This window comes from Cadophora gregata (assembly GCF_030347475.1).
Source record: "Cadophora gregata isolate MNR1 chromosome Unknown scaffold_3, whole genome shotgun sequence".
NCBI classification, from domain to species: Eukaryota; Fungi; Ascomycota; class Leotiomycetes; order Helotiales; family Ploettnerulaceae; genus Cadophora; species Cadophora gregata.
The window spans coordinates 3,074,652-3,095,635 of NW_026695926.1; the positions used below are offsets into that span (position 1 = coordinate 3,074,652).

The 20,984-nt window shown below is 48.7% G+C and overlaps 5 protein-coding genes across 5 annotated transcripts; 2 read left to right on the forward strand and 3 right to left on the reverse strand.

Moving 5' to 3' along the window:
* Positions 1–2,174: 2,174 nt before the first annotated feature.
* On the reverse strand, positions 2,175–6,195 carry SET2 (histone methyltransferase set2). Its single transcript, XM_058503137.1, has 3 exons — positions 5,136–6,195; positions 3,506–5,088; positions 2,175–3,456 (listed from the first exon to the last, which is right to left on the reverse strand). The coding sequence occupies exons 1-3, from the start codon at positions 5,626–5,628 to the stop codon at positions 2,497–2,499; spliced, it is 3,036 nt and encodes a 1,011-aa protein (XP_058362071.1). The 5' UTR covers positions 5,629–6,195; the 3' UTR covers positions 2,175–2,496.
* Positions 6,196–9,088: 2,893 nt separating this feature from the next.
* On the forward strand, positions 9,089–10,371 carry ONS95_009539 (uncharacterized protein; the record flags this gene model as incomplete). Its single annotated transcript, XM_058503138.1, has 4 exons — positions 9,089–9,121; positions 9,241–9,355; positions 9,500–10,095; positions 10,141–10,371. The coding sequence occupies 4 exons, from the start codon at positions 9,089–9,091 to the stop codon at positions 10,369–10,371; spliced, it is 975 nt and encodes a 324-aa protein (XP_058362072.1).
* Positions 10,372–13,115: 2,744 nt separating this feature from the next.
* ONS95_009540 (uncharacterized protein) lies at positions 13,116–13,478 on the reverse strand (the record flags this gene model as incomplete). The annotated part of the gene is made up of 1 exon (XM_058503139.1): positions 13,116–13,478. One exon carries the CDS (start codon positions 13,476–13,478, stop codon positions 13,116–13,118), a length of 363 nt encoding a protein of 120 aa, XP_058362073.1.
* A 2,225-nt stretch (positions 13,479–15,703) lies between these two features.
* Positions 15,704–19,889, forward strand: ONS95_009541 (uncharacterized protein). Its single transcript, XM_058503140.1, has 3 exons — positions 15,704–16,512; positions 16,562–17,692; positions 17,744–19,889. Exons 1-3 carry the CDS (start codon positions 16,132–16,134, stop codon positions 17,930–17,932), a joined length of 1,701 nt encoding a protein of 566 aa, XP_058362074.1. The 5' UTR covers positions 15,704–16,131; the 3' UTR covers positions 17,933–19,889.
* A 105-nt stretch (positions 19,890–19,994) lies between these two features.
* ONS95_009542 (uncharacterized protein) lies at positions 19,995–20,417 on the reverse strand. The gene has a single exon (XM_058503141.1). The coding sequence runs from the start codon at positions 20,393–20,395 to the stop codon at positions 20,069–20,071; it is 327 nt and encodes a 108-aa protein (XP_058362075.1). The 5' UTR covers positions 20,396–20,417; the 3' UTR covers positions 19,995–20,068.
* Between the last annotated feature and the right edge of the window lie 567 nt (positions 20,418–20,984).

The window sequence follows — 20,984 nt, forward strand, 5'->3', positions numbered from 1 at the left end:
TGCGGAGGGCTGTTTATATCGATTCGTCGGTATACTCAGTCGCCGGAATATATTTTGGGTTTCATTCTAACATTCTTCCCTTTTTCTTTGGCTTTGAAGTTGGACAGCAAGACTTGAGTCTCCAAGTAATTTTGGATGTGAGAGGCTAGAAGGCCTTGTTGTTATTCTTTTGTCTTTCTTTTTGGCATCTGCTTGTTGCTGATGTGTTTGTTTTATTACCGAGATGAATTAAGCGAGAGGCGGCGGTGTTGATTCTTCCAGTGTCTCATTACCTGGACTACTGCTGATTACTAGATCGATACCTCCACTTCTATCAATGAAACTCACCCCGAATTCACCAGTCAGACACGTGAGCAAGTGTATGCTGAAGATAACAGCGGAACTCTCATCAACATATCCCACCAACGGAAGCATTATTTTATCTATTTTAATAGGCACCAGCTTTGCAACCTGTTTCCGATTGCCATCATGAACCAAGACAAAAAGATTTGTCGTAAAATACAGTCTCATGCGTAGTATACGGAGGTAGTCGCATATCTGACGTGCGAAGACAGAGTATTCGTAAAAGCGAGGAAGCTCTACAAATTTTGTAAGCTTGATGAGCGGGACGACTAATGGTACGTCCGTCATCATCCAGGGCCACGACTACTTCTTTTAGGCTCTCTAGACTGTGAGAGTTGACTGAAGAACCGTTCGACATCTATCCCACACATCAGTTCAACTCTGTGGGAATCATAACACAGAGAAACTTCAGCTTGGACATACAACTGAATGTCTTGAATATCAACAAGTAAGCTCTTAGCCTTGTTACAAATGCTGGTAATGTCGCCCGGCCCTTGCGCCGATGACAAGCATTGGTGTCGAAGCAGTCGTCAGGATCTGAGTTGAGATGTATAGAGAACAAGGAACTGAATGCTAGGAAGTCAAAGAAGAAGCAAAGCTAGGATCGGGCGTGAAGGTCGAGATATCGTGAGCTGTGTCGGCCTGTTACATCGCAGCTGCAGAGCCTTGGCGCCCGACTGCATGCTGGATGCACGTCACAATATACATTAGGCGGACTTACATCGCACTCGACAACTCACGAGGCTGCGTCTTCCAAGGGGGAAAACACACTCGAGAAAGATCAAACGGAATGAGCTGTCATCGCGAATGACTCGATAAGTACTTGGAGAGGATGGGGAAAGGAGAGGATGGAGAAAAGAAACGAGCTCGAAACCCGCCTGGAAACGGAAGGAAGGAAGGAAAGAGCAGGAGCAGTACACGCAATGTCAAGAATGAAGAAAGAACTACCTATCCCAGCTGTATACAACACTCTGGCTGATCAGTCCTGCCAATGGTTAACAAACATGTCCGCCCCATCCACATTCAACCCATGGACCCGACTTGAGAGCGCAACTCAACGTACTAAACGCGTATGCTCAAATTAACACATGCGCATCGCATCGCATCGCATCGCATAGGAAAGCACAACAAACTCCTATCTCAAGCACAAATCATAACAGTGCGTCGTTGTTCACGTTGTTGTTGATCCCCATTCCCACCACCCCTCAAAAAACGATGTCCCTCCTGAATTCTAACCATCCCCAATTTTAAGCGAGCCGGTGTAAAGGTGAACTGAATGCGACATGCAACAAAATCTCGTACCCCCCCTGTCTTCACCCTCACACCCCTGCCCTACCCACCCAATCTAAGCGTCTTTGGGACCTAGCGCCGGGAAGAGGTGGGGCTATCCGCTTGCCCCGCCTTTTTGAGGGTTCCATCCCGTCCCTCGCACTGGAGTCGAGCTGAAGGCGAGTGTGAAGCCGGTTCAGGTTTGGCGTAGGGAATGCAAGAAGAGTAGAGTTCTTGAGACAAAACAAAAAAAGGAAAGAAAGAGAGCATTTGAGATGTGAGATGATGGGTTGTGATATTTCGATTTCACAGCGAGCGCTCAATGCTACCTAGCTACTAGGTTGGGTAGGTACATAAACTTAGTTAAACAAAGCAAACCTCGATCTCCCCAGCAATGTACGAAATTCCAAAACAGAACAGAACATTTACCTCCTCGAAACGCAGAATATAAGACATCTTATCTTGTCTTATCTTGATTGATTGAATGATTGATCCACCCATCCCTCCCCTCTATCCTTCGTTGAAATACTCTGGTCTGGTATAGCATGGTAGAGTCTGGTATGGTGTGGTATGGTGTAGTAAGTGTAGTATGATATGATATGGTATGGTATGGCTATAATACAAAGTTACAGACTCTCGGTCGTACACTTTTCCCTTTTTTCACTTTCCCTTTTCCTCTCGCATGCCCTCATTCCCAAAGCCGTGCATGCATGCATGAATGAATGCCCCCCCCGCTAGAACTCACCACCCACCCCGTCCGCCGCCCTTGAAGCATGCATGCAAGCGAAATCCGTAAATGCAAAATGCAGATATAGTTGCCTCCGGATCATATCAATGAATCAATCGCTAGCCACCCCCACCCCCACCCCCACCCCACCCCTTGGGTCACCGACTTGAGATGCCCGTCTCCATGCTTTGCTTTTGCCCTTGGCCTTGGTGTACTTCCTCTGCACCATCCATAGCCATATCAACATCATACCCAGCACCATTCCCATTCCCATTCCCATTCCCATTAACCGCCTCCCCCCACCCCTCCCTCTCCCCCTTCCCCTCCTCATTACCACGCACCGCCATCTCCAGCGCCATCGCCTCCTCATTCTCCCTCATAAGGTCCTCTTCCTGCCTCCTCAACTCCCTCTGCTCCTCACTTTCCTCCATCACAACATTGCCATTCCCATCCAACCCCTCCTCATCTCCACCCATCACAGCATCAAGCTCCCCCTCAACATCCAACAGTGGTATTCCCCCCGCAGGAGGTGGCGGCGGCGGCGGAGGCGGGCTCTCCTCCTCCTTTAAACGTTTATTCGAGTCTGAGAACGAGTCATCACCAGCACCAGTCCCAGTCCCTCCTGGAGTCTCATCACCATCGCCATTCTCGTCGTCGCGTTTACGTTTGAGATCTGAGTTTGAGCCAGAAGCTGAAATGGAAGGCGTAGCAGGGAGAGATGAAGGCGGTGCATCGAGCACGGTAGGCGATAAATCACCAACTGGGTCCGGATCTTGGTCCTGATCCTGATCGTCCTCTTCATCACCCGCTTTCCCGTTCGTTCCAGATGCAGAAGCAGACGCCGATCCATTAACTCCCGATCCATTCAAAGCAGCCTTCTCAGCCTTCTTTTTATCAAGAATCTTCTTCTTCTCCACCGCCTTCTCGAAGAAATCACGAACATAGCTTTTGACTTTCTTTTCTTGTTTCTCCGAGATCTTAGTTGGGTCTTCGACGCGGTTGTTTTTGAAGTCGGAGGCGACGAGTTTCTTGGCGACTTCTTTGGCGAACTTCTTGAGGTCTTCTCGGGGGAGTTGTTTGGAGAATTTTTGCATTACGTGTTTGATATGTGGGAAGAGCTGGTATTGTGTCAGTTTGAATTCAGCTAACATGGGCGAGAGAGCTTACGGTATTTTCATAAAGCTTCATCTGTTTTTCTTGAGGAAGTGCACGCCATTTCTCAGTCGGCTTCTTTTCTTTTGGAGTTGAATCGCCAGTGGGTATTGACTGGGTTGGAGTTTTTGGATCGGGTTTCGTGATGCTATCAATAATATCTTGAATGGCTCTCGCAGTTTGAACACTTTTCGGGGGAGCTTTGGGTGGTGGAGGTGGCTCAGGAGCTGGGAAATTAGGCCTTACCCAGGTTGTTTGACCGGATTTGCTATAATAATATGCATTTCCTTTCTCATCCTGGGCCTGAAACCACCCTAGGGGTAATGCATTGGGTGGTCGTCGGAATGGAGGTCGTGCAGCGGCAAAATTAAGGTTCCTCTGAGGAAGATTACTTCGTGGTCCAGTAGGAGCGACGATTGCTGGGGTCGCAGGCGATTTGGTGACATCCTCTGATCGTTTTGTATTTCGACGTTCAAAGATCGGTACAGCGTTCGGGTCGAACTTTTTTCTAGGTATGCGGTAGGCGACCTCCAGCTTGCTCCAGTCTTCCAAGAGTCGCTTAGCTTCGAATGCTACATCCTCATGTTCCGAATCCACAAGGGTCTCAATCGTCGCCTCGATTTTGGAGTCGCTGATCTTGTTGCGAGTGAGCCGGGGGAATTTATAAAGAATGTCGAGGATTTGTAGGATGACATTGTTGTCGTCTTTCCACGTGGTCAGGGTGGTTCGTAGAATCTGGTAGCCGTGCATCTGCACCACTCGGTTCCGAACTCGATCGTCATCGCAGCGCTGGATACGGCTGAGCAATTTGACGGCAATCCACTTCTCCTTACACTGCATGAGCGTGGCCATGACTTTCCGGACACCCTCTTCATCGAGACCTTTAGGCTGGACATTATTAACGTATTCCTCGTCGTCTTCGCCAGTCTTCTTCTTTCGGGGCTTCTTGGCGACCGCTGTATCCCATCCATCTCCATCATCAATTCCCAGCGCTTCGATCGTGGCATGAGGCAATTTCGTGGCACGATCAGTCTGCGTCTTGCCACCGATGAAGCCTGTACAGTTTGGCTCACCGCAATAGCAGGGTTGAGGGTCAGCACCGTATCGGTCCACATTGTAGTTGAAGACCAGCTCCTCGCCGGCTTTGATGTGTCGCTCGGCAAAAATGCCCATGCGCAACTTCTCCCCGACAACCCATTTGTCCACGTAGCAATTTGGATTGCAGGAATGGTTGCAGAACCGCCCGAGATTGCCCTTTTTTGTCGCATCGACGAATTCGTGCTTCGTGAGGGACATGAAATAAAAATGCTTGATGCCTTCATCGTTGTATTGTTGGGTTCGCCTTCGAAATGTCGGTTCGTTGATGACTTCGCCGAGATACTCAAAAATAAATGTGTCAGCGTTGAGATCAACGTTTGCACGCAAACCGTAGCCCTTCTTCTCAGTCTTGAAGACCGAGACGTTGGCGTATTCTCTCTGCTGAAACCGCTGGTTTTGGCACCCCGAGCCACAATTACAATCTCCGTCCACACACTCCATTTTAGTCGCACGGTTGATGCAGTCCGAATCTTCGCCACATGCCTGATTTTTGCCATTGCCTGACCCCATCAGTACAGCGCCGATTTGGGGGAATGAAAACACTCACTCCATTGTTCTGAGCAGTCACAATCCAGAGCATCATGTTCAGAGGATCCCATATGCTTAGATCCATAAATACAGTCCTTGATTACCTGAAATACCGTACATGCTTCCTCTGTAGAATCTGGCACGTCATCGAAGAGAATTGGTGGTCGAGATATTACCTTCTGTGACGATTTCCTTGACAATTTTGGTGCCTTCCCAGGCTCAACCGTAACTGTGATGTCGCCAGAAATAGTCTCTTCCTCCTCCTCATCTTGCGATTTCGGTGTTTGGCTTGCGCTCCCTTTCTGTGACGGAGATTGTGATGTAGATTGCTCTATGGCCGGAGTCGACGAGCGTGACCTCTTCAGGTAGCTTGGTGTGGAAGACTCCTCATGCTTGCCATTAACCATGATTGTATCTTCCTGGTCCTCTGGTGACCCGTCTCCATGGAGCTTCATCTCCCCAAGCGCAGCGTCTACCGCTGCTGGTTTTACGTCTCGAGTGTCGTCTGCCATTATTGTGATGCTTCTCAGCGGACGTCCGTGGATCTGCAGGAGTGGTTGCTCTTGAGTATGCCCTCACTTCGTTCTAGCTTGATGTTGGGTGCCGCAATGGATTCCCCCACAATTGTCCACGGCTGGCCAGATGCTATTTGTAATACTGGTAATATGTGCAGTGGGCTCTGTCAATCGCGAGGACCTTTCTGTTGCTAGGAGGATGCGAAATCAAAAGAGTGGTTGCGCCTCGCTGTGTTGTGCCGTTGAAGGGATGGTGGAGACAACGAACGGCGCGATTTGCGACGGAGAGTGTATTCGTGGTAGTCGAGGGAGCGGAGCTGCTGGCAGACGCACACATGAAGCGCAACCTCGAAGTGAATGACTTGGGAGAGTTTCGGGGACGAACAGCGGAGGACGAAACAAGATGGTCGCGAAATGATGCAGTAGAAATGGACGAAGAATACAGTAGCGCGCCTCTTTACCTCGTCCACATTCTCTCGTCTCCAAGCCTCGGATTGCCTTTTGCTCGGTTGTCCCGCGCTCACATATTACTTTTCACTAGGATGCCCTCTCGCCCGTGCCAGTCGTTCAGAATATCAATTGCTATGAAGAAAGATGAAGATTGTAGGTAGATACAGTTTGGAGAAGCAAGCGCCGGAGTTTACCGAGCTTTCCCCATGCGACAAAAGTGCGCTTTCCACAATCTGACAGATATCTGGCTTGTAAGTGGTTTTGTAGCAATTCTGGAGAAAAAAATATCCTCTGGACTCTGGTGGTCGTTTCCAGACTATGTTCTTAACAGCTTGACCATGCGACAGCAGTGTTTACTGAGTAAGAAAGAGCCTCGGCGTCCAACATCCCTGCCTCCATCCCTCCCGATACATGTATCCCAAGATAAATACCACTTACATTAATTGCAGTATGATGAGTACTCCATGGCAGGTTTCGGCATAGCTGATGTATGTTCGTGTTCGTGGCTCTCGTGTATGTTTTGCGGTGGCCATATGGCATTCCAGCCAGTCCATCTGACTGTGCTCCGCCTTCACGATCGCCTTGAACTGGCAGCACCGTCTCGGCTTGTTCTCGTCGAGGAGGACATCATGAATGCTTCAGAAAGAAGTGGTATGATCCGCAACTTCGATAAATCGATTTGAGCAAACCCTTTGTCCTAGCCAACATGCCTCCGAAAATGTTGACTGTGCCCGCAAGCAGTATTCGAATAAAGAGGATCAGGCTTCCAGTCCGTATTCCATGTAGATTGTAGTTGCCAACACAGATTTTGGCCACATCGCATAGACCTTTCGAAATCATTTGGTGTGAAGTGTCGTGGTTTCTGGCTTGCATCCTGTAGCCCAACAGTACCTGACCGCTTCTTGCCAACAGGCGACCATCTGCATACTATCTTTCCAAAACTACACACTTATGGCTGATCGGGTAAAGGGAACGAGTAACTGCATACATTCCGCCTGTCGGTAACGTCAGCGATGAGAATGGTGATGATCGGGTGGAGGCATAGGCATATTTCCTCCCTATGAAAGATTGACAGCGCATTCTGCAGAATTGGCGCGAACTTTGCTTGCCCCACTGATTTCTAGTATATGAAGGCCAGGACCGCGACGAAGAATAGATTGCGGGCGGGGCTGTCCATTGTTTGAGATTCTGCGCTTCTTTGAAGTTTGTTGCGATGTTGCCAGTCTGCGAAGTCGGGGTCTGGCATCTGGTCGCATATGTTTTGCGCTGATGCGCTTCTGTTTGCTCTGCATCCCCTACCACCCCGCCATAGCCAACGGAGTTGCTGCTGTCGAAGTCTTCGGTGACCATGCAGCGATTCCTTTCTCTGATGTCTCGATGATATTGCGGCTCAAAGGCGGATTGCGCGAGCGGACGAACTGCCAGCCTTATGGAGTTGATCAGTGGCCGAACGATTGGAGATGGCACGGTAGTTTGCGATCTCTCAAGGTCCGCTAAGGGCTTCCACGGCACTTCTGGGTGGTGATTGGCCTGTCGCCAGCCGAACCTGTCCAATCCTCAGTGGTGGAAATGCTTGTACGGGCTGCCAGCGAAGCAAACAGTGGCGGCCAATGGAGAAAGCGACCGACTCCCCTGGATCCAAATTCGACGACACTCGTGCTTCTCACGGGACCATCGTGGGGGAAAAAGGGAGGAAATGGAGGGCAGAACGAGAAGGTTGGCGAAATTGGAGCTGCAGGGCGAAATGAGGATGAGTGAGAGTTGCAGTTGCAGTTGCAGTGGCAGCTGCTGCCGGGCGGGACAGGATAGGGTGGGACCGTGGGAGTCTGGGAATTGCCGCCGGCGAGACGAGCAGCAGGCTTGGGCTTGTGCTTGTGCTTGTGCTTGTGCTTGTGCTTGTGCTTGTGCTTGTGCTTCTGGAGCTGGAGCTTGAGCTTGAGCTTGAACTTGTCGAGCTTCTGGTTAGCCGTTCGCTTCTCCCAGTCCAGTCCCAGGCATATCATCTGGTCTGTCGGCCCCCGTTTGCACTCGCTGGATTGGACGTCCAGCAGGCAGTATGCACCTGGTGCAGCGTGCATCATGCACGTCTTCAGCGTAATTTACTGCTGCACTACAGCATGCCGACCCGACTTTCAGTGGATTCCAGTCTGGTTTGGGCTTGGTTTGGGTTTTTGATCTGGTCTGGTCTGGTCTGGTCTGGTCTGCACCCTGATCGTTGCTGAGCTTCTTTCCTGTTCTGCGATTTTGCACTACCACTCCCACTCCCACTCCCACTCCCACTCACTCACTACCTCCCCTTCCCTTCCCTTATCCTGCCATCGGGGCTTCTTCCTCGCCCGCTTCCTCCCCCATGGTACACCTCCTACCTAGTACCTACTCTCCCCCTCTCTAGCCGACCTTCCTACCTACCTTACTTACCCGCTCCTTTGACGCTGGTTTGACGCTCCAGGCGACCTGTCAACCGGTCCGAACCTGCCATTTTACTTTGTACTGGTACAGTACCTGTTCTGTCCTACTCAGTCTACACTATCCTGCTCTGGTTCAGGTTCAGGTTCAGGTTCAGGTTCTGGCCCACCTACTACCCAGGTATCCTTCTCGCAACCTCCCTCGTCAAGTCCTTGCGCCTTCGCTCTCCTTTTCACCCCTCTGTCCCTCACCCAGTGGCCCATTTCGAGGCCCATGCCACTATCTCTTCTACCTTCCTTCGTACAGAACATTGCCTACTTAGTTGCATGTCCTGCTACCCGACCCTCTTTTGACCTCCCCGCCGGCCTCACTCTTTCCCACGGCGACCCGTAACGACATCAGACGATCACTCGACCGACTCCACGCTCCCTACAGTGCTTCGAGAGTGATAGAGACCCAGAAAGATACTTAATGCCCTATAATTCGCCTCTCCCGCCGACCCTCCTCCCACCCCCTCTCTCCTTCAATATCGTGCGCCAGTTGCTCCACTCCTCCTCTACGCATCTTTCTCTTCGAGTCCTATCAGTATCAGGCCAACAAGATGGACAACCAACCGTTTTCAGACGAAGAAAAGGTACGTGGATGATTTGGTGCGGTCTATACTACAGGAGTTATGGAGTCGTCGCTGTCTGATACTCCAGGCGCAATCGTTCCCTATCTTTGCGCCTAAAACTAATATGCCCCCGTCTATAGCGCTTTGTCCTCGCAGAAGCCATCAGGACCAGTCAAATTCCACTGGAGAGACTCTTCGCCTTTCTGAATGACAATTCCTCAGTCCCAGCGTGGGACGATATGCTGGTTCCTCGTGGTAAGTTTGTCGTTGATTTTCAGCAAAACTTCCGAAGCAAGGTTCCCCAGATCGCGAATCGATATCGCGGAACAACACACAGACATTGTCGGGACTTTGACCTATATATCGGACCATTTATTAGATTGCTGACTTCTAGAACAGGACGAAACCTAAAACAATGTAAAGACGCGTTCGAAAGTCTTCGCTTTAGTCCTTCGGCGCCAATGTTCCAGCCCCATATCCAGAGTCAGAGTCATGGTCAAAGCCAAAGCCATAATCTTGCTGTCCCGAATTTAAGTGCGACGAGCTCTGGTATCAAGCGCAAGTCAGCTCCTGGAGCGATGGAACCCTTTTTTCCTGCCGCCGGCCCTCCAGCAAAGCGACGACAATCTAGTGGTGATCCTGTTTCAATTGCGCGCGATATACGTCCCAAGCCTTCCAATGGTTCTCCTCTGTCCACGACGTCCTTTCCGACTCAAGAACCAAAAAAGCGCGGTCGACCGTCTAAGAAAGATGTTGAGCGCAAACAACAGGAAGCTATTGCACGAGGGGATATTCTGCCGCCGGCGACTTCTATGGGATACCAAATGCAAGGAGAGGAAGTTAGTGTTCCTGGTTATGCGCCAATCCGTCCAGCGGTAACTCCGACTCCCCAGTATGCGCCGAGTCCAGGAATACCAATTGAGAGAGAACTTCCCGAGCGTGCAGGATCACCAGGGGAAAAAAGACGACCGAAAGCCACTCCAAAAGCTTCTAAGGTATGTCATGAAGTTGTAGTGGTGGAAAATGCTAATTTCCTGAAGGCTACTCCCAAACAACCAGGAGAAGGTAGTTTTAAGGTCAACCCAACCATTGGTTCCATGATAGAACATGAAGAACCGGTTGCGCCGACTTCAATAGCAACTTCAGCTGCTATTCCGGTAACAGGTCCGGTCGAGGTTGCTACTTCAGCCCCAATTAGTTCACTGGTTGCGACAGCAGCACCTCCACCTCCACCTCCAACATCAACAACACAACCACCACCCGATACATAATTCATTTTCTTAGAAGAAACTTAAACGCCGTCCACGTTAATTCATTCTTCTTGCCCTTCAATATACTTAACGAACCTGTTTTCTTACGACGGGACTCGATCCATTAGACGCTTCTTAGAGTTTACGCCTTCAACGATCGCATTAATGGACGCCTATATACGCCATCGACGACGACCAATTCTATATAATAACGCCTCGAATTCTGCATTCTATACTTTTGACGCCTTCATGTTCTCCTTAATGCGATCGAATACTATCGGACTTTCTTCGACTGACGCAACCACTTAATACACCACCCACGCGAGTAAAACACCACGGAAATTCCTTTGCATTCGACCTTCAGGGCCCTTGAAATTCTACGCAAGCGGATGATACCCTTGATCTCATGAGCAAGCAGCAAACAAGCATTGGTGCGCAAGTACTGTAATGTGCATGGTGCATTGTTTTAGTGGCATTTACACAACTTTGGAGCTTTTCTTAACATTTTATATGATTTCTTTCGGTTTCAATGGTATACAGGCGACATTGATTTTGGGGTTTCTACATGCTGTGGAAATGGCCGGAACGGAGGGTGGACATTTGCTTGATTTGCTCTGGGCGGATTTTTGCTTGTTGATTTGTTTGTTTGATTAGTTGGCTGGAGAGCAATACCACATGGCGCGATGGAGACAGGAGCACGAGCAGGGGAGACGGATCTAGAACCGTGGTATGGATTCGGGCTCGGATTCGGATTTGATGAGATGCAGGCAGATGCAGATGCAGAAGCATGGCATGCCTGCGTGCGTGCGTCGGATGTACTATAGAGTGATGAGGAGGCGAGCGACTGTAACAACACGCAGGTACGGACGGCGAGACGAGCCGGGAAGGACCGAAAACCAACGAAGTCTTATGTACAGTACAGTATAGTAGGTGCAGCAAGAAAAACACAATACCAATACCAAAACAATCGAAAACGAGCCGGCCGTCGACATGGGCATAATATGGAATGGAGACTTGGCTACCATCTGAGCAATAACTTAGGTACCTATACAGGCACAATATCGAAAGGAGACTTGGCTACATCTAGGACGTCTCAAAGAAGTAAGCACCAACTCGACATAATGTACGTACATGCTTTTCGTACAGGACCAATTTCACTAGTCCAGCCACCTCCTTTTCGCGGCAAAATACAGAGTCACAGACAGACAGAGTACGGAAAAGTTCGAGGGAGGTCGATAGACGAGCGAAGAGGCGTCGCCAAGGAAGTGCTCGATCACGGTGGAGCTGGGGACTATCTGGCTGGGCACTGGAGACAGGATCTATCCTTGCAACTATGCTGGACTGTGATTGACAATCGTCGACGTCCCACGCAATATTTTGCCCCTTCTTGGTCATGGCTCTCTGTTCTAGGGTCCATTGAGCACTCGAAAATCGAGTTCAGACGGCAGAGACGCGTCGTCTATTTTAATTTGATTGTTTGTTTGTCTGTTACCCGCCGCCCAGCCGGGCATTCGTGGTTCGTCCTTCAGGCGCGTGTGGTGCGCGCAGTAAGTCAGTATTTTGACCTTATTATATGACTTGGATGGATGGATGGGTGGGTGAAGAGAGCAAGCGGGTAGTCCCGCCGACCGATTGATTACCTTCCCTTTCTTCCATATGGAAAATTGAAATTGACGATACTTACTTACGCGAGGTTGGAATGGTGAAGGGTAGTGGTGTAGTGTAGTGTAGTGGTGAAAGCTGTAAGTCAAAGGAGGTGGATGGGGGATGTGGAGGGGGATGGAGAGGGGGGATGGGGAGGGGGAAGAGGGGAGGGGATGGTGCTATACAAGCCGTGTGCTTGGGGAGTTGGGAGTTGGAGAAATCGAGAGGTAGCTAGCTGGCTGGCCGGCCATACTTTCGTCCGTCCCTCCACAAGAAGAATAAGAGGAGGTGACGACACACGGAGAGGAATGGAGGGTCTGATAGATACAGATACAGATACTCACTTCACTTCTCTTCTCCTGGTTTTTGTGTTGGCTTGTTTTGTCACTTTGTTACTTTCCCCCTTCACTAAGTCACTCTGCAACGTATATATCCCTTAAGAATATAGGCTTGCTAGCTGCTTTCTGAAGACTGGAAGAGCTATTACTTGTGAAGGAAGGTTGGTATCTGTGCAAAGCCAACGTCGAGTTTATAAGACGGTGCTGTCTCGGGATGGAGAGGAGGAGAAGTAGTTTCCTATATATAGTTTTCATTTTCTATATTTTGTTTTAATCAAGGGAAGATTCCAAACGACAGTCGTGTTGGGCTTTTCAATTCCTCTTCTTCTCTCATTTTGCAGTATATGCCAGTCATCGTTATTATCATATCCATCTAGCCACTCTCTTGCTGATCCGATTGGACACAGTAAGTAGGGAGAAGAAAAACCGCAACGGGGCTCAACACAAACTGTCATACATCCCACTTTCCCCCTCCCTTCCACTTACTGATATCATTTTCCAGCTTTCCAGTCTATCCTTCTCCCAAAAACAGAAACACACCGCAAACGCGATTTTTTCAAATTGAAGATTGGGTGTTTTAGTAAATTAGGTCCGTCCATCTACTCCTTTACCTTTACCGAGTAAGTTAACTTAGTCTAGCCTCCCGCTTCCTGCCTCCTGCACGCTTGCTGCAGCATGCATGCATGCACTCTGCACTCGTGCATTAACCCTAGCTCCTAGCTGCAGTAGCAAGCCCGGAGCCGCTCCGGCTGAGCCGTTTTGTTTCGTTAGGATGTTAGGACTTTAGGAGGTTAGGATGATGCCGTTGACTTGCAGTAGGTGTGCAGTAGTGGTTATGTACTTTCGGTTATGAAGAATGGTGTTGGTGAGTATGGAAGGGAAGGGGAGGGGAGGCCAGACAAGCGAGATGAGATGAGATGAGATGAGATTTCTTGGATTTTGCCATGCTTTTTGTGAGATTGAGTTTATCTGTCTGTGCCGAGGGGAAGGGAAAATGACTTTGTGGAAAAGGGGAGGAAAGAAGTTAGAGTTGGGACAAGCTCGGTTGGAGCGAGCGGTTGAAGATGATGGTGTTGGTCTTGATGTCCTAGCTGCAAGAATAACCCAAAGGAGGACGAAAACAGAAACTGCGATGGGGAGCATCATCGAAGTGCAGATTTATGTCTTACATTTACTTTCACACCCTCAACTTCCTTGAAAATGCATTCTTTCTAGATCTGTCTCACTTCTCCTCTTAATCTGTCTGTTTAAGTTTGTGTGGCCCTTGGAAGAAGACTTTGTACTCACAAGTATGTTATGCAGAAACATCGCACCGCATAAGTATAAGTACGGAAGATATGCAATATGCAACGGGTCGGGATGTATGCACATGGGTTGGTGGGTACTGTATGCAGCTGTCTCCGTCTTCGGTGGGGAATCGGGATGAAAGGCTCGGTACGATGCGATACGGAGGCACGGTATTATTACGTCGGAGGTAGATCGGTACCGTGTACCGAGGATACTGGTGCTGATGCTGTGGCGGTGGGTTTATGGTTTTGGAGGTCGGAGAACTGATTGTTGGAGCCGGAATAGGACAAGGAGTGAGGTAGTTGTTTGGTGTTGGCAGGTGAGGATAAGGCTCTTTGCACGGCAGGCTATCTAGAGAAGAGAATGCTGATATGCCATGCTTGGAAGTTTGTTGACATCGAGTTGTTTGCGTCGCAGTTTCGTTTACTGTACCGTACTGGGCCAGAATCTATATTGACTTCTCGGGTGTGTGGTTCAGTCCATGAAGTACTTCACTATTTCTCAGCCAGCGTTCCTTTATTTTCAACATCCACTAGAAGATATTAAATGGATAAGAGTATATAAACAGCGAAAGGAAACGACTTCAAGGCACGAATTCGCCAAAGAGCGCAAGTATGAACACTAATCCATGGAGTCTGCCTTACAGAGAACCCATAGGTTCACCAAGAGCTGGTTTTTGTCTCGATCTGTGAGTAAGGCATATCAGAAATTGAGAACCAAGCCTACAGCAATCTGCCGAGTCCGTGCTACTATCATGTGATGACTTCAGAGCAACTGCGATGTACTTCACTGTTGTCATGTCCAACACCATTGTCATTCATCCATACTGTCTCCAGGATAAGCCAGCTTCAACACAATCATCCAAGTCCTCACAAGCTGTTTTACGTCTATATCTCTTCCAATAGCTCACAGGAAGTAGTGAGAACTTCTTCTTCGAAACCGCATGAAGGAATCAGAGACCGGTCGGTCCCAACTTCACACGTCAGGTGGGTGCTCATCCCTGTGTTTCCCTGTTGTTCAAACCTCCACTTGGACATATTTTAATGCATTTCCTACCACACTTGCCGTGCTTATCACAGGCTTGGTAGTATAGGTGAATCTGATGAAAACTATAGCAAAGAAGTGATGCGTGATGTGAATTGTTTCAGGTATACAAACTCCTTGATCTTTGAGACAGCGAAAGACGTAACAGACTTGGAGATACTCGCTACCAACATGTGCTTCTTGCTGAGACTTACCTTCCCTGTATCGTTGCTCAAATATAGCTGGCTTCTTTGTGTCAGGCATTTTCAAGAATCGACTTGCCTGGACTGATTTGGCTTGCTGTTTACGGCGCTGAACTGTGGGCCTGGGGGTACAAATTGTTGCCATTCGCCTTCTCACTGTCGAATTTAGGACACTGTCCAGAACCAACACCAGAGATAGCTTCGGGACAATGACAGCTGGCCTGATAAAACTGCTCAGTCGGTCGTGGTAGGTATGAGATGAGATGGCTAGATGGTTAATGGCGATGTAACACCCGCCGCATGTTGACTCGCCTTCTATCGGTATATTTTTCTTTTGGTATGTAGCATGAACGCCGAGAACGCATTCCCCGAGGATATATAGCGATTAAGTGATTTCTCCATGCTAGACGGGTGGAATGAGACCTATTGATTTGCTCAGGAAGGAGATTCACAACCAATAAATGCAAAGATAACCGCAAATCTTAATAAGCAGACAAATCTTCACTCTGTCGAGGAGTCAGCAATGCCATGCTGGAAAGACTTCGATAGACTCATTTCTCGACTGGACAATTTGGCTGCTACTTTTCATGTAACGGCACTTCTGTTGAAGCCGAAACTTCAGAACATTGCAGAACAGTCATTAACTTGTCTAATGTCCACAAACCTTCAATCATTAGCACAGTAACCTACAGGACGATTCAAGATGTATATTGCATGTGACTAACACGTGCCATGACTGTGGCCTGTACGTGAGCAGGTCCTCGCCACTCGCTTCGCGGGAGCAATCACCCAGCCGAAAGTCAACAAAGCAACAGAGCTGTGAAACCAACAGGTTCATAAAGAAGCTGACGATAAAAGGGGAACGAAAGGATTGTCGGGCAACGGCCCGTCGGCGTTCCCCCTTTTCGTTACCGACTTCCAAGATCTCCAAGAAAACACGCGAATCAGGAAAGTGGGCTGCCAAGCAGCTGTCATGACGCGGCTGGCTTTCTGCAACTCTTCGCATCTGCAGCGACCCAGGACACTCCCAGTCCCCACGCAGTTTTTCAATGGCATATGTCACCCCAACTGAAATACGCGGTAGCTACGAGTATCCCACTCACATCCCTTGGCATATTGCACTGCCCCATTATTGCGAATAATGGGATGGGGTTGTGATGGCATCGGGTGGGAACAGGGTAGCACTATCAGAGGGAAATGTTATCTCTTCTCGGAACTCCGGCTCTCCTCTTTTCCTCTCTATTCCTCGAATGCCGGCAACGAGCATTTGTTGATTCAATCCGACGATGAGGTCCTCCTTCGCCCTCCTGATAGCTCTCCCGGCAGCAGTTAGAGCTTGGTCGTTGAATGCGTACAATCTGGGTCTTCATGGGGTTTATCCGACACAGAACTTTGTCTCTCTTGGCCAACCAACACCGTGGGCGCAGATTTCGCAATGGGATCCTCGATGCGACCAAGATGGAGGACTCATTCTACTGAGTCCTCGAGGCATCAATGTTCCCAATCCTGGGCCGGTAATACTCGATCCTAGGGGGAATCTGGTTTGGTCCGAAGGGAAGTTTGGACAAGCTATGAATCTGCAGGTACAAAGGTACAAGGAAGAAGATTTCTTGACATTCTGGTCGGGAACAAGCCACGGACCGCACTCCAATGGCTCTTACTACATGGTAAAGCTATTAATTGGCACTGTGAATGAGCAAGACTAATTTTGGATAGCTTGATTCCTCGTATGAAGTTGCCCACACAATAACCTCGGTCGGCATAGACATGGGAGGCGATCTCCACGAATTCGAGATTACGGATAATGGAACTGCACTGTTTACAATATACGAGGACAAGCAGGTGGACTGTTCGGATGTTGGACATGACGGGCTCTGCTGGATCGACGACTGCCTTTTTCAAGAAGTTGACATAGTCACTGGTGAATTGCTCTTCCAATGGCGGGCTTCTGATCACGTACCACTCAGCCATTCATATAAGCTCCGACACAAGGACGGAATGACGAAGAAGAAGGCGTGGGATTTCTTCCACCTGAATAGCGTTGAGAAGGACGATTTGGGGAACTACCTTATTTCATCCAGGCATATGCGCGCCATATACTATCTGGACTCGAAGGGAAACATACTTTGGAGTCTTGGGGGAAAGCACAGTGACTTTACTGACCTGTCCGATGGATATGCTTCGAACTTCAAATGGCAGCATCATGCGAGATGGAGGGGTAACAACACCATGTCGTTCTACGATAACCATGCAAAGAATGTCTTCCACCCTCTCTCTGAATTCAGTCGCGGTATGTTGGTTCAATTTGACTTCGAAAACATGACCGTCAAACTGCTCCAGACATACAAGCACCCAGATAATGTCCTATCGATATCGCAAGGGTCCATGCAGGTGATTCCAGAGTCTGGAAACGTGATGATTGGATGGGGAAACACACCAGCGTACACGGAATTCACAGCCGATGGCGAGGTTCTGTGTAATACACATTTCGGCGCTCCCCTGTTCTTCATGATCCTCGATTTCGGATGGGTGAAGTCATACCGTACATTCAAGAGCCCCTGGGTCGGCAAGCCAAAGACACCACCCACGATCAAGATCTATGCCGGCCAAATTTTCGCAAGCTGGAATGGAGCAACTGAAGTTGCGAAGTGGAGGCTCGAGAGCGCGAAATCCCTGAAAGCCACTGATGACGAGTTTTCCGTCGTTGAGGAAATAGACAAGAATGGCTTTGAGGGCGTGTTCTTGCGTGGTAGCTGGGAACGTCGATTTGTTCGAGTTGCTGCTCTCGATAGAGAGGGCGAGGTACTGGGATATACGGAGGTGGTTGATAGTACCTTTGAGGAATACGTAAGCATCCAACTAATCAGGTATCAATGATGAAAGCTAACACGTGTCTAGGTCTCCATATCGCTGTTCCAGATCTTCGTGTCACTTTGTTTCTTCCTAGTAGTTGGTTTCTTCGTATGGAGATATCGTGAGATGCTCACCAAACAATCTTCGAAGATCTTTGCGCTTCGACGCCAGCAGAAGAGCACGCAGCAATATGAATTACTCGACTCGAGGGAGAATCTCGATGATGCAGTTTGAAAGAAACGACCACGATATCAAAAAATATGACTCAAGGCTTGTCTGGGAACACTTGTAGCCCGTGAAAGGACCAAGAACGGCAAGAAGTTGTCGGCGCTGGCGGTGGAAGCCAAGATCCGCTGGATAGGCCGTCTCATGTCGAGAATAGCCACGGTGATTACCTAGGGAGGGAGCATTAGATACCCAGATTGTAAGAAATAATGAATTCATGTGATCAAAGCCCTCGGGTCCGTCGTCTTAGTTGTCAGTTGGGTTGAGCTATTAAATCATACTTTTGTTTCGTTGTTCGATATTGGGCGTTCGAATGTTGGTATCCATTGATTGATCTTTGATCCTGGGAAAAGATTCGGTTTCTTATATCCTTACCGCGGAGTTTCCTCGATGTCGTCAAGAAAGGCATCAGAGATCATGGCCTTATGGCCGCGAGTCCTTGTGTCGCTGCTCCCTGGATTTCTTGTGAAGCGCGTCGGAGGCAGAGTTGATGGATTGTCTATTCACCCTTATTCACTTTATCCCTGTCAGGTTGAGTGATGGTCTTCCTCGCCCCCTCAACTTGCTGAGGATTGAGAAGAACTGGTGTTATCGACGGGGAGGTCGAGTGTCCTGGCTTGAGAGCGAAACCGAGATTCGCGAATTGCTGGAAATATCGCGAGTCTCAACAGAAGGCAGCTGCTCAGGATCCGCTCCCACCAAATGCAGTTTTATCTTGGAGAAATGTAAACAAAAGAACATGGTAAAATGCCCATCGCGCAGTGCGTGTAGCACTGTCTCGAAATTACTAGTGGTCACTTCTATGTTCGGTAGCGGTCTGATATTCATCACACAAAAGCGAGGGCTAACTCGTCACCGCTACATTACTGTCGCTACCTCCCATTCCGTCCCGGCGCATCCATCACCAGCTTCAAAGCCGAAAACCCAGCAAAGCACAACCCACAATATGTAACGAAATAAGCAACTTTCCTGCAACACTTCAGTGATGGAGCAACAACTCCGTCTCTCCTCTCCCTCTTCAGATAAGATCATCTTCACTAGCAGGCTATGCTCAAAAGAATCTCTGGATGGCCCAGGAGGCTACTCTACCTTGCTCTAGGCCCTTCTTTGGAATTTTCTTTACCGACTACCTGGTTCGAAGAAGGAAGATCTCAGCTGGGAAACCGTGCTCTACGGATCCGTGAGGTAGCTATTGTACATCATTAGACAATATTGGAAGACATACGCGTGAGTTATTATGGTTGTTGTTTTGCCTACCCCCATACTTGCTTGTTGTGGTGGCTAGACGTGACTTGCCGCTTGCTTGGCTGCATGAGAATTTACAAATTAGATACAAAGTTTATCAGCAGTGTTTTGTATTTTCTCCGTTTTCTGCACTTTTCTCAACAATATCGTGCGGAAAGCGTGGGCTAAACAGTCCAGAGAGGCGCGGGTTTGAGACACGTTGAGGTCTGATGATCTTTGGGGAGCTGTGTCCGCAGTCAGAGCTAGGAATGCGAAGTGATGCAAATAGAAAAGATAGAGTTTCGACACTAAATAGTCATTTTGGGCTTAAATTGAAGGTTCAGATAAGCCTGAGGTGTCGGCATGGAAGAAGGATTGATAGTTGGAACAAACCGTGGTGGGTCTTGGTGTTGAGCCACGCGATTGTTTGTGTCCACATTCTCGCTTAAATATGGGAATGCACCTGGGCATTTACCGACTCATGGGCGAGGAGTGTGGATTAGAAAAATCGCATCCACAGAACGCGTCATGTTGTTCACTTGCGTAACGACGACAACATATGTCAATAACCGAATTTTGGAAAGGAGTCAATTTGCGAATCTTTGACTATTTGGTCTTGGTCAATGTCTAGGTGAATCCCAGAAACAACTCAAAATGCCCTGGCCTCAAAGGGAGGCGAGAAAGAAAAGAATGATATGTACAAGTATCAAACTCAGTCTAGAATATACTGAAATCTATCCAGATCATATCCAGTGATCGCCTTTTTCTTAAAGCCGTGATGCGTCCCATATACATTTTCCAATCTAAATGCGCCGGGTGTAAAAAGTATGGTAATCTTATGTGCAAGAATAGATACACCATCTAGAATTTTTGATGAAAAGCACTCCGCACAGTCTTCTTTCGCAGCCTCTTTCCGAAAATTTACAACGGGGGCGAGAAGCTAGAAACGGTGAGTTTCGTATTCGCAACAACGTTGAAGACTGATTTGGGTCCGACTTGCTCAAACCATCCATTGACAAAGTGGCTCATAACAAGAGATAGCAGGGCTTTGATAAAGTTCATCGTCACGAATGCTTGTGCTGCGTGTGTTGTATGGCAATCCATACCATATGTGAACATTGAACTCGTGGCGAAAGGGACGGCGGCCGCTAGTATACCGAGGAAAGCAATGGGGATGTACATCAAGAGATAGAAAAGAGGAGAAAGAAAGATTTGGCTGAAAAAAGAAATAGTGTAAGGAGAGGGCATCCCGATAGAATGGCGAACACCCAGATACATAACTCGACTGCCAACTGCCATAAAAGTGGAAAGTAGACGGCTTTGTGGTACACCCCTCCCTTCGGGCTGCTCGAGCTCATTCCCACTGGACCCTCAATATGAGAGAAGGGGCTGTTAGGTTTGGTTTCGCAACAAATACAGTAGTACTCGTACTTCCACTCAGCAAGGCGAGGGAGGTATGCGTACGCAGTAGATTGACGATGGTGGGTCGCTGGACCCATTTTTGCATTCTCACTTCCGGGGTCTGGGAAGATCTCCAGAATCTGGACGAGGGAATGAGGCTTGCGGCAGTCATATCGAGATACCATATGGGTCTCTCATCCAAGTGCAGCCAGCCATTGGGTAGGTAAATCCACATATTTGAGGCTCTTGCAAGCATAATCTAAGGGAGACCGGAGCCTCGAGCACGGAGCAGTAGTCGAACATGCGCCGACTAATTTGAGTGTAGCGACAGAGAGGCATGAGAAGGCTGTGGTGGCTGGAGTTATGAAGACTTGGGATGAAACATTGCACATCGAAACATCAGATCTTGAGCAGTGAGCTCTCGTTGAGCCACGAG